Source organism: Spinacia oleracea, chromosome 2 (genome assembly GCF_020520425.1).
Source record: "Spinacia oleracea cultivar Varoflay chromosome 2, BTI_SOV_V1, whole genome shotgun sequence".
Lineage (NCBI taxonomy): Eukaryota > Viridiplantae > Streptophyta > Magnoliopsida > Caryophyllales > Amaranthaceae > Spinacia > Spinacia oleracea.
In genome coordinates this window covers 112310468-112323153 of record NC_079488.1, presented here as the reverse complement: position 1 = coordinate 112323153, position 12686 = coordinate 112310468, and the positions used below count along the sequence as shown (strand labels likewise).

At 32.8% G+C, this 12686-nt stretch overlaps 1 protein-coding gene and 1 long non-coding RNA gene across 2 annotated transcripts; one reads left to right on the top strand and one right to left on the bottom strand.

Annotated features, from left to right (window-relative positions):
- Positions 1-828: 828 nt before the first annotated feature.
- Positions 829-4564, bottom strand: LOC130467189 (uncharacterized). The gene is made up of 3 exons (XR_008927339.1): positions 3993-4564; positions 3597-3780; positions 829-1865 (listed from the first exon to the last, which is right to left on the bottom strand). It is a non-coding gene; the product is annotated as an uncharacterized lncRNA (long non-coding RNA).
- Positions 4565-8706: 4142 nt separating this feature from the next.
- Positions 8707-11141, top strand: LOC110801814 (serine/threonine-protein kinase-like protein At3g51990). Its single transcript, XM_022007249.2, has 2 exons — positions 8707-9467; positions 10202-11141. The coding sequence occupies exons 1-2, from the start codon at positions 8854-8856 to the stop codon at positions 11037-11039; spliced, it is 1452 nt and encodes a 483-aa protein (XP_021862941.2). The 5' UTR covers positions 8707-8853; the 3' UTR covers positions 11040-11141.
- Positions 11142-12686: the final 1545 nt, after the last annotated feature.

The following is a 12686-nucleotide window of genomic DNA, read 5'->3' as shown; positions in this document are numbered from 1 at the left end:
TTATGTAAACATTATATTCATGCCTGTATATATGAGGCCAGACACTCGTACAAATAGATCAACATACTCGAGTACACCATCTCACTTTCTACTTGACTTTTTCAAGTCTTTAACAACTCCCAATTAAGTCTCTAGATGGTGGTAAGTAGTTTATTAGTGTCATGGTTTACTTGACTTGGAAGTGCTTAATAATTTGTTTATCTGAGTCTATAACATGGCACTTTAGATAACTTATCTTTTGTCAAGTCAACTTTGGTTGTTTGAATGTTTCAATCCTAGTAATTGAGTAGGAGTTAGTTCTGCCAATTTTAGAATAACTTACTACATTACATAATTTTATTCAATTAGAGTAGTAAAGGGTTAATGTTGGCTAAAACCGGAATTTTACACTAGTCAACCAACATAATATAGCATATAAGAATGAATGGTATAAAATTAATATTTCATCTAATAAGTGCACGATGCGTTAGTTATTGTAAGTAAAGGTAATATAGAGTACTTACTAGCTCATCTACTTAGATGGGCACCAGATTTTCTTTGGTATTTCTTTAGGGGTACTCTTTCTTATCTTAACAAAAAAAATATAGAGTACTTACTATATTAATACCATTGATTTTTTTATATATATATAATTGGAATGTAATGAAATCCTTCTAATACTTATTGATTAGTATTTGTTTTTTGATAATCAAATTATTTGTTACTTTTAAGTAATTGCTTTTTGATAATCAAATTATTTCATCGATAAAAATAAATAAAAATCATACGACATCTACATAGAGATTTAAATCTAATAAATAATAATAATTGAATAAAATAAAAGTTTTCTTTCACCAAATCTACGACATCTACATAGAGATTTAAATCTAATAAATAATAATAATTGAATAAAATAAAAGTTTTCTTTCACCAAATCTACGACATCTACATAGAGATTTGAATGTAATGATGAAAAAATTATCAATATAAGACATTACAACTTTTCGGGGAAAAAAAGGTATATAATAGAGATACATATACAAGACTAAAACCTAACTTATCTAAGGAAATAAAATAAGAAAATTTATTGTCTATAAAAGGATCAATATCTAGGTGTCTTGTAATATGATGAGAAATTGATGCAACGTAATCAGCAGCACGATTAGCTTCTCGATATACATATCGTGATACCGCGAGAACCACAACTTTTATATTAGTGGAAATCCCTGTAATGATTCTAACTTGGAAGTTGGAATGGGCCTAGCTTATTTTAGTATTCTCTTATCAGTCTCATGGGCCTATGGCTATTACTAACTTCCAATCAGGCCCAATAAATAAAGAGTTGCCCATTCAAGAACCCAAATTTTTGGCTGCATACCTATGCATGCAATTCTGCATGCATATGAGCTACAAATATTTCGTTTTAGCAGTTTTGTGTGATTTTTCCTTTCTTTTTTTAGTCCATTATTCTGTGTCCTCTTTTTTTTTTTTGAATTTTGAATTTTTCTTTTAAAAAAACTTTTTTTATCACACTTGTTTTCCTAAAAAAAAATTTGAACATTTGAGTAAGATACAAGAAGCACACATAAAAAACACACAAATGAACACTCATGTTTAAAAAATGAACATTTCATTTATTTACTTCTACTTCCAATTTTCTCTTTCTATATGCTTCTAATTTTTCTGCTTCCTTCCTTTCGGCTTTCACTTTTTATGTACATCGGTCTCTTTTCTCTTTCTATCTGCGACCTTATTTCCAGATTCTTTTCTTGTTGCTTCTGCCTTCAATTCTTCTTCAATTCTTACAACATCTCTTCATACCATATCTTCCATTTCTAAATCAATTTTTTTCTTTCGTTGCCGCATTCTTATTAACATTTACCTTCCTGCAAGAAAATCATAATGTTTTTAGTTGAACATTATTCTGTTTAAGGTGAATATAAGACTTGAGAAACTGAGCATCACACAAAAGTGTTTTTCTATTTATGAATATATCATAGTTTTATAAGTTGAATTTAGTTGAACATGATTCTTTATAAATTGAACATGAGACTTGAGAAACTGAACATCACACAAAAATGTTCTTATTTGTGAACTATCATCTTCTATAAGTTGAACATGATGAATTATAAACTGAACATGGAAATTTTTAGACAATGCCACTTTTGATCTTTTAGTAAAGAATAATGAACATCTGCTTATAAAATCTGAACATTATTAAAGAATACTGAGCACCTACATAAAAAATGCTTTTGAAAATATCATACTAGTTTTATAGGTTAAATTTAGTTGTACATAATTCTTTATAAGTTGAACATGAGACTTAAGAAACTGAACATCACACAAAGATATTGAACAATATATTAATTTTATAAGTTAAATTTAGTTGAACATGATTTTGTGTAAATAAAACCTGATTCTTTATGAATTGAACACGACAGTTGAAAAACTGAACATCGCACAAAAGTGTTATTATTTGTGAACATCATCTTTTATAAGTTAAAGATGATAAATTATAAATTGAACACAACAAACTCATATTTAATATTCATCAATAATTACCACAAGTACAACCACCAATAACAACAATCCTAACAAACTCATAATTAATTCTTTATAAGTTGAACATGAGACTTGAGAAACTGAACATCACACAACAGTATAGAAAATATATTAGTAAGTATTGAACACATCGTTTTATTAGTTGAACATGATTCTTTATAGGTTGAACAAGAGAGTTAAAAAATTGAACATCATTCAAAAGTGTTATTATTTATTTCACCGACAATATTAATTTGAACATGAAAATTTTAAATCAAATAAGATCTTAATTTGAAGAGTTAGCGATTAGCAGCATTCAATCGACAGTGTACAGAAAGCTATCCGCTCATTAAGTGCATTTCCCAGGCTATCAATAGATCAATAATATATCTATATGATTGTCACCACAAGCAAGGAGATGAAAGATACTGGAAACTAACAGGAATAGACCAAACCTGACTAAAATTACCCTCGAAAAATCAAATTAGAATTTATAAAAATAAGAGCTTAATTTAATCTTTAAAGGTTAAAATTGGGAGCAAGAGAATTACGCAAAAAAACAGCGACGATGACGATCGAAGAACTATTCGGTATCATATTTTGCGTAAAATTGAACATGATTCTTTATAAGTTGAACACGAGAGTTGAAAAACTGAACATCACACAAAAATGTTATTATTTGTGAACATGACTTTTATAAGTTGAATTTAGTCGAACGTGATTCTTTATAAGTTGAACACGAGAGTTGAGAAACTGAACATAACACAAAAATATTGAACATATATTAATTTTACAATTTGAATTTATTTGAACATGATTCTTTATAAGTTGAACATAAGTTCTGAGAAATTGAACATCACACAAAAAAGGTTCTTATTCGTGAACATTAACCGAGATATATTATGTTATTGTAACATTTGTTAATATCAAAATTCATAGAGTACATGACAATTACCATTCAACAATTTCTGACAGGCACAAACCATAAAAAAGGACAATCCACATTTTTTTTCTTCTATTAGCCACATTACAATAGTAATGAAAAGGAAATGAAAACACAAAGGGATGAAATGTACCATGTGTACTTGAGCACGATCCATAAAGCAACTGAACACAAAATTAGATCATTGCATCCTCTGCATCATCTTTTTTGGCTTCTTTACAAAACTAAAATTGTGCTTCCTGAGGGTAATTCACGCATCTATGAGATTTATAAATCACCGACGATGAATCAGCTCCAGAAGCTCAAGAACATCTGACCTAAATCAATATCAAATCATATTCGTTAGCTCAGCTCCGTCAATCTCGTGTTCCTTGCTCTCTGAAAAGATCGAGAGAGAAACAAATGTTCTAACCGGAACGGAAGAGATCCAAACTCCGACAAATAATTACAAAAACCACTAATTAATTTTAGCAAAAACTCAACAAATTGCAATCGCAGTTTCGGAGAAGGAGAGAGAAAGAGAGATTACAGATGAGGAGGATGAGCTAGCTGCGAGTGCGACCACGGTGAAGGAGGCGAGAAGGACGAGGAGCGAAAAAGGAAAGGACGAAGAAACAGAGAAACATAACGCCGACGATGGAGGTAATTGCTGGGAGAAACCACCGAGAAAATCAATGTAGCTGGTGATATTATGATGGAGGTGGTGGTGGCGCCGCCGGTGATTTGCCATATCAGTAAAAAAAATGGAGAGAGAAAATGGAGTTGATGAGAGAGAAGATGGTGAGAGGTTAGAGGAGAGAGAAAATGGGTATATGCTGAATTTATGGGTGATATTATGATGGAGGTGGTCTTTAATCCAGAAACGACGTCGTTTTATCTAGTATGCACGCATAGATGCGTAGATAGGTATCTATATATTAATAATTACATTCAAGAATACTTTACATTGGGCTTATGTTCAAACTTACAACTCTTCACTATATAGATTTTTTTTTGAGGGACACTATATAGATTAGTACTATGTGAATCTAATGTCACTAAATGTGTACTTTCATAATGTCATTCTTAAATGAATTGATTATGAAGCCATAAGATATTTCCTTATCCGATGGGAAAGATCATTGTTAATATGTCAACTTCAATTTTTGAATGGGAAGGTGAAATGTTAAACTCCAAGGACATTTGGGCCATTTGTTATGATATGAGTTATGGCCAAGTCAATTTGGTCGTTACTCTTATCAACTTATCATTATCATCCTAATTATCCTTATCATTGATGTGATTAGACTAATACGGAGTAATAATTTTTAGATATTTAATTTGGCTACATAAATGGAAGTATCGGCGAAAGGGGCGGAGTTTGGGGTGGATAAGGAGGGCCATTGCCTCCCCTGTAATATGATTAAAAATTAAATATGCATATAAATGTACATGTTTACTATAGCTTTTGTCCAGAAAGTTAGATGTTGTTGGGAAATACAGGGTTTGGATCCTATTAAACATGGTTTTATTAATTTTATTTTTGTTTTACAGTGTTATAAAAATTGTATATTAAGCCTTTCCCCCCTAATATATAATTTCTGGTTCCGTCCCTGATTGGTGATACATGAAATTATCGATCAATATAGTGCACTAATCAGAGAGTTTACCACTTTACCCAAATATACTAAATACTTCAATAGCCACCGGGGACACAATACACACCATAATCACGTACACTCTCTTACAAGTTGCAACTATAAACCCACTATAGTCTTTCTACGTACCATCAATGGCGAATCTTGAAGAGTTTCGTTGGGGTGAACTGAAAATGAATAACATACCATGCACCTCTTAAAATATTGTCAATATGAAATACATACACTACAAGAAATTGTATCGTTAACGACGGGAAATCCCGTTTTCTGTCGCGAGCCCGTCATAAAAGGGGGCCGTCGTTAATGAAAAATCCCGTCGTTAATCTGTCGTAAAAGACATTTGCGACGATTGTTCCCGTCTTTGTTTGGTTGTTAGCCCCGTCGCAAAAGCCTTTTATGACGGGATTTTTACCCGTCGTAATTAGGTTGTCATTAAAAATACAAATTCTTATAGTTATTACAAGAAAATATACAGATAAATGGAGTGTAATAAGGGCAACAGACAATTATTTGCCTGGGTAAAATATCCACCCTATTTTTTTTTTAATGCAATTAATTACTTTGGAAAATAATTTGAACTTATGTGTTAGAACTTAGAAGAGGTTGAACAAGCGCACAACCTTGTTAGAATTGCATTGGACAACGGAATATGCTAGAACCAAATTAGGTTTTTTTAAAAAGTTTTTTGCATTTTTTACCCTTTCATTCAGCCGGTGTCAAAATAAAATAAAATTCAAAAGACATACTTCCAAACATTTTTCAAATAATATTCGAAAATGATAAAGGTCGCAACATGCGACCTTTAAGCCGTGTCACAATGATGACATGGCATGCTTATGTGTCGTGATTTAAATAGGAAATTTAAATATTTAACTTATATATTCTATTATACATGTTTTAAATATTCTAATTTGTTTCCTTCTTTATATTGATTACACTATTTACATAATTTGATAGTAAAAATATTATGATGATGCATAGCCTACGTGGCGCATACATGTACCAATTAAACTCCAACACCTAAGATTGCGACAACTAAATGTTGTCGCAGCTTGCGACCTTTATCATCACCCAATAATATTTGATACTTCGTACTGCGTACCTTAGTATTTTGTAACACGAGGAAATGAGGAACTCACCGAGGCCCAAAGTCAAATAAATCATCATATGTAGACTATGTAGTAGTACTACGTTGAGAATAAATTAAACGTTGTTTGTATTAATTAGCGTACGTGTATATTGACTTTTAATTTAGCTAAGTAGCTACTTAGTCGTCCTTGATTAAGAAATAGAGGGGGTTGGTAAAGCACAAAAATTTGATATGTAAACTTGGAAAATTTGATCCTAATCCAACCTTAATTAATTTATCTAATACGAATTATAAGAACTTGATTATAATTAAAAAGCATCCAATTTTGACTCCAAAAACTATAGAATTTTGAACACATAACTAGATTCTAGACTTAACGTAAAAATTAAAATATTTTGGTGAATTAACAAAAAAAAAAAAAAGAGTTGAATTAAAATAATTGACCAACCCCATTTGATAACTAGATACTCCGTATATAAATTGTGTGAGCTACTCCATTTCCGAAATGGATTGGTTCTATCTTAATCAAATTAAACAAATTAGAGTAGCTTTCATGTTAGGTATCTTATACCGAATAAAAATAATGAGTCATACAAAAAACATTTTAAATAATGAGTTAAGCTTTACTTAATTTGCAAGTACTCCATTTCTTCTCACTAGAGTTCAAATCTTTTGATCATGGTCACGGAAATAATCTTATCTCTTTGTTTGATTTAGTTTTATCAATAAATATACACGTTATGATCGAGGATCTTACGTAATCAATTTTTATTTGTGAGTAATCCTACATGGGTTTATATTTAGCTGAGTTGGTTGAGTTTATCTGTTTACTGATAAATCCTTCGATGAAAATTTGTGCGTGATTAACTAAAGATGAGTGGGATGAACTAAATTAGAATTATCTTCACAATTACTTCAACAAGTTGATAGTGCCTATAGTTAAATCAACTCATTTTCCTTAATCTTTGTGTCGATCAACATATAACTTCTAAAAAGTGCGGAGAGAATATGAAAGAGAACATGAAAAAAGAATATAATTGAGTCCCATAATATTGTAGTACTTACGAGCTTAATCAATTAAATACTCTCACATTTAAGAATATTTACATAACTCGACATACACATTATGTTGACTTTTTGCTAAGGTTAAAATGTTTTTTAATAACTTTGTACGGATGCTTTCAATAAATTAATTTTACATCAAAAATTTCGATCGAGTAACGAATCTATATTTATTTACAACTTATTTACGTTTGTGCACCATTATCAAACTTAATTTCTAAACTACCGTCCACATAAGTTCAGCTATAAATAATTGTTTGGTTTAGTTTCAAACAATCGCTACTTGAAATAGTGAAATTACCTAGTAGTAATCGTGGAAGTTAAGATTTATTTAGGACCCAACACGAGTCGACGCTCGACCCGATACAAAGTAGGCTTGGTGTGTGGCAGCACTCAAAACCCAACCCGACTCGACCCGGCCCACATCTATGCTTAGTTTTGAAACACAAGTTGCAAGTTTAAACATTAAAATACATATTCGTAAAATTTGGCTTTTAGGAAAGGAAACAGAAATTGACCCTACACCCTATTAAAGACCAATATCACCTTTTACAATTTCTCATCACCGCACGTCTCCCTTTGAAATTTTCATTCTCTCCTCCTCCCATCACTTTCACATGCATTTTCCATTTCCCACTTCTTCTCACTTACCCCCATAAAAATTCAAACCAAAATCAATATAAATTTTTTAATTTAAACTTGAATTTAAAGGTTTGTTTGTCATTTGGTTTTGTAACTTAAATGATTTAGATTGAATCATGTACTAAAAAGTAACTCATATAGTAATCCTGTTGATTTTGAAAACTGACAACAAAAACACTGAAAACTACTGAGTAGTTTTTATAGTTTTCATATTTTAGTTTTAGAATTTGTTCTGTTTAACTTATTTTGACTTATTTCAAACAAAATAAGTTCCTCATACTCCCTCTGTATTTATTTAAGAGATACACTTGACCGGGCACGTGTATTAAGAAAAAAGAATTGAATGAATTAAAATAATAAAGCAAGTGGGGTTAGGTATATATTTTAATAAGTAAACAAGTGAGGACCATGTCATTTTGAGGTGGGAGGTGGGGTGGGTAAATTAAATGTATTATTTAATTAGATGGTGGGGTTGATAAATTACTAAAAATGGCAAGTGTATCTCTTAAATAAATACGGAGGGAGTATAAGTTAAGTTAAGACAATTGCAATTTTCAGTTAAGTTAAGATAAGAAGAACATATAAGTTCTGTTCATAAAAAATACGGAGTAAGTTTTTTTCATTTATATCCACACACAAATAAATTTATCTCAGATAAAAAAAGTTCATATAATATAAATTCAGACAAAATAAGTCGAATAAAATGTTGTTTTAACTTTGTAAAAAAAAGAAAATTCGATAGAAAAACTAACACCAAGCGGACCATACACATTAAAAAAACCCACTTCAAAAAGACTAAAGCTGTAAAAATATTCTCAACATCACACAAAGCATGCCACTTTAGCCTCACCAATTCAAAACTCTCTCTCTCATCTTTCAATGGCTTTCTCCTTTCTCTTTCCTTCCCAAATTCTTTCATTTTCTCTCTCCTCCATTCCCACTTTCTCTCTCCTTCTAAAATGCGCTTCCTCTGTAACTCCCATTCCGCCATTTCCACCTGCCGTTCAACCAACCAACACCATAAACAACAACCAATCAAACTAACTCGTTTCTCTTACTCCGCCCTCGAAACCGCCACCAATGCCTTCTCCCCACGTGTCCTCCTCGGCAAAGGCTCTCACGGCGCCGTATACCGCGCCGTCCTCAACAACAACACCCTCACCGCCGCCGTTAAAAAACCCACCTCATCATCGGAAACCGCCGAAAACGAGATTGAAATCCTCTCTAAACTCCAAACTCGTCGGATCGTCAACCTTCTCGGGTACGCCGTTGATCCTAACAAGAAGCTGTTACTTGTAGTTGAGTACATGCCAAACGGTGCACTATATGATCACCTCCATAAACACGAAAAACCACCCGGGTTAGTAACCCGGGTTCGGTTTGCCTTACAAATTGCGAAAGCTATTCGGACTCTGCATAGGTCCGACCCACCCGTTATCCATCGAGATATCAAGTCCTCTAACGTGTTGATCGATGAAAGGGAAAATGCGAGGTTGGGTGATTTCGGGCTCGCGATTAAAGGACACGTGGAGGATGTTCGCGTGATGGCTACGCCACCGGCGGGGACGTTAGGGTGCGTTTTTCTGTTGTTAGGTAAATTAAGGTTGTTAATGAGTCGAGTCTGCTCGCGAACTACTCGATAAAGCTCGGTCAAAATCCGACTCGAGCTTAAGTTCGGCTCAGGATTTTAACGAGCCAAGCTATTAATGGCTCGGGTGGACAATGCTCGTTTAAAATTCGACTCGAGTTTACGTTCGGCTAGAGATCTTAATGAGCCAAGCTATTAATGGCTCGGCTCGAGAGCTCATGAACAAGTTTCGAGTTTTTTTAATATACTTACTCAGTTTCAAAATCATCGGCTCAACAAAACTCGACTCGAGCTAAGATTTGGCTCGAAATGTTAACGTGTCAAGCTTGAGTTATTGAAGGCTCGGCTCGAAATTGCGTGAACAATCTCGAGCTCTTTTTTACTACTTGTCTTTTTTAAAAATATTTTTTGCATAAATTAATTTTAACTCTATAATAATAATTTATTTTCAGCCATATAATAAATATTAATTTTAAGCCATATAAAACATGAAAGTTTTGATAAACATATTTGTCTAATTAAAACACTTAATGATCAATATCGAACGAGTCTATCAATTCTGAACTCAATTTTATGTATTTTATTTTTCAAGCTCGATCGAGCTCATTCTCCGCTCGGCTCGGCTTGGCTTGGCTTATTAACACCTCTGGTTATGTTAATTTTTTTATTATTATTATTGATTTCTTATTTAATTACTAATTTTTTAAAATTTTAAACAGGTATCTCGACCCAAGCTATCTTGCGCCAGGGGATCTAAGCACAAAGAGTGATATCTTCAGCTTCGGAATTCTTTTACTAGAGATCATAAGTGGGAGAAAGGCTATCGATATTGACTATTCTCCACCGTCGATTATAGACTGGGCTTTGCCTCTGATCAAATCCGGTGGATATCAAGGAATTCTCGACCGTCGGATTAAGTCGACGGTTGATCAAACGGTGTTGAGAGAGTTAGCGTTGTTGGCGGCAAAATGTGTTAGATCAACAGCTGAGAAACGGCCACCTGTGTCGGTGATCGTTGACTGTTTAAAGAAGATATATAAAAGAGTCAAAGTTTATGGGTTTCCTGTTTGGGGAAGAATAAGACGGCGGCGCGTGAAACGCGTGGAAGGTTTACCGCCGTCGGATGACGAGTTTGACGGCTGTGATTGGGAGGAGGAGAGCAGTGTGGGAGGAATATATAGGTTAAGGAAAGTATCCAATGTTGACTTGGTTGATGAAGAGACGACACGTGTATGCCATCCAACGGTCAGATCAAAGTCAAAATCAAGATCAAGATCGAAGTCAGTTGGTGCATTTAGGGAGTTGGTAAAAGTGGGGCCAGAAGTAGTAAGTAGTAAAAAGAGAGGTCAAGTAACAGTAAAAATATCAACAGTAAAATTAAGTAAATCAAGGTCGATGGGAATGTTATATAGTGGCCGCAGCGGCGGAGGTGGCGGCGGTGGTGGTGGTAATAGGGTGAAGAATCCACATGGGAAGGAGGTGGAAGTGGAAGTGTTTCCATTATTAGTAAAGTGTAATAGTAGTAAATTAAGTGAAATTCTAAAATTAGAAAGTTAGGAGAGGTAGAGCTATATGCATGATTTCCAAGGTTGTAAGTTTGGGTTTGTGTGTGTAATACTAATATTTTTTTAATTTATGATTAAAGAGGGTATGATTTGATTTGTGTGTGAAGGTTGAAAACTGAAGTCTTTGTTGGTAGAATAACTGCTTTTTTTAGTCAAAGATTCTACAGCTGCAGATATATGAAATGGATTGGATCAAAATGTTTGTCACAATTATTGTTGCAATTAGTGTCTGCTTTAGCAGTTAAAGAACACTTTATTTATCATCAACATCTCTCTTTACATGCTTTACTTTTTCTTTATTGTTAAACTTTTATAAAATCAGTTTTTTTTTCAGATAAAATAAGAAGTTAAGATATAAGTTCAGACAAATCAAGTTGAATAGAACGAAATCTAATCATATATGTTGAGAAGATTAACCCGCATGTGAGTTGAGACTAATTGTCCCACATTGAAGAAATTAAATAGAGAGAGATTGAGTAACATATAGGATTGATGGGCTACTCGGCTACTCCACCTATAAGACTTATATTGGTTAATTTCTTCTCATGTATGGACCTGTATATATGGTACAAAATTGGGATGGGCTATTTGAACTAGCATCGGGCTTTGGTTTAAACAAGTATTTTGGCTTTGTTTGGGTTGGGCCTTTGATCATCATCTATAGTGAGTTCATTGGAGGATGAGAGTACTCCTAATGTACATGCTCTAGCTAATAAGTTGCAAAGAATTGAGTGTTGAGTTATCTACTACAAAATGTTCTAGATGGAACTAATTAATACTCCATCCACCCCAATTATAGTTTTGTTTGACTAAAAATACCAATTTTAAGAAAAGTAGAATATAGTGTGAGAAATTTAAACATACTCCCTCTGTCCCTTAATACTCGCACCATTTTGACTTTTTGCACTATTCACATAATTCACTTTGACCCTATTTTATTTCTAGTATATGAAAACAAATGTTATTATATAATATTTTGTTGGTTTCATCTTAATATATATTTTCAAAATGTTAATATTTTATAAGTTTTTATAATATGTAGTTAACGATATTGGTGGTCAAAGTGTGTATTGGCAAGCGTGTCCGGTCAATACAGTGCGAGTATTAAGGGACGGAGGAAGTAGTACATTGATGATGAGAAAGTAGAATCTAATACATGTAAAAATTAATAAAGTACATGTGGAATGGGAATTAGTATATGAGGATGTTTTCAATGCATTTTTTTTGTGTGGTGTCAAATGAGGGTAATATTAGAAGTATTTTATGTTCAATGAGGAGATAAAACTATAAATATGAGACGTCCGATTTGAATACATGACTATAAATTTGGGACGGATAAAATATATAATTTTTCGTCCAACCAACCAGATCAACTAAACGACTACTCTACTAATTATCGTGGATATGAAAAAAAACACTATAAAATGAGAAATGCCCAGTTCTCAATGCTACTCTTAGTAGTCATGGTCTAATGAGTCATGAAAATTACAGACTATTTGTGGTTGATGAAGGATGGAAATAATGGACCACGTTCCTAATCAGTAAGTAGTAACTTGTTAATTACTACAATTAAGAATATGTACATTATTGACTTATTAATAAATCCAAAGTTAATTAATATTGTAATAAATGTTTGTTT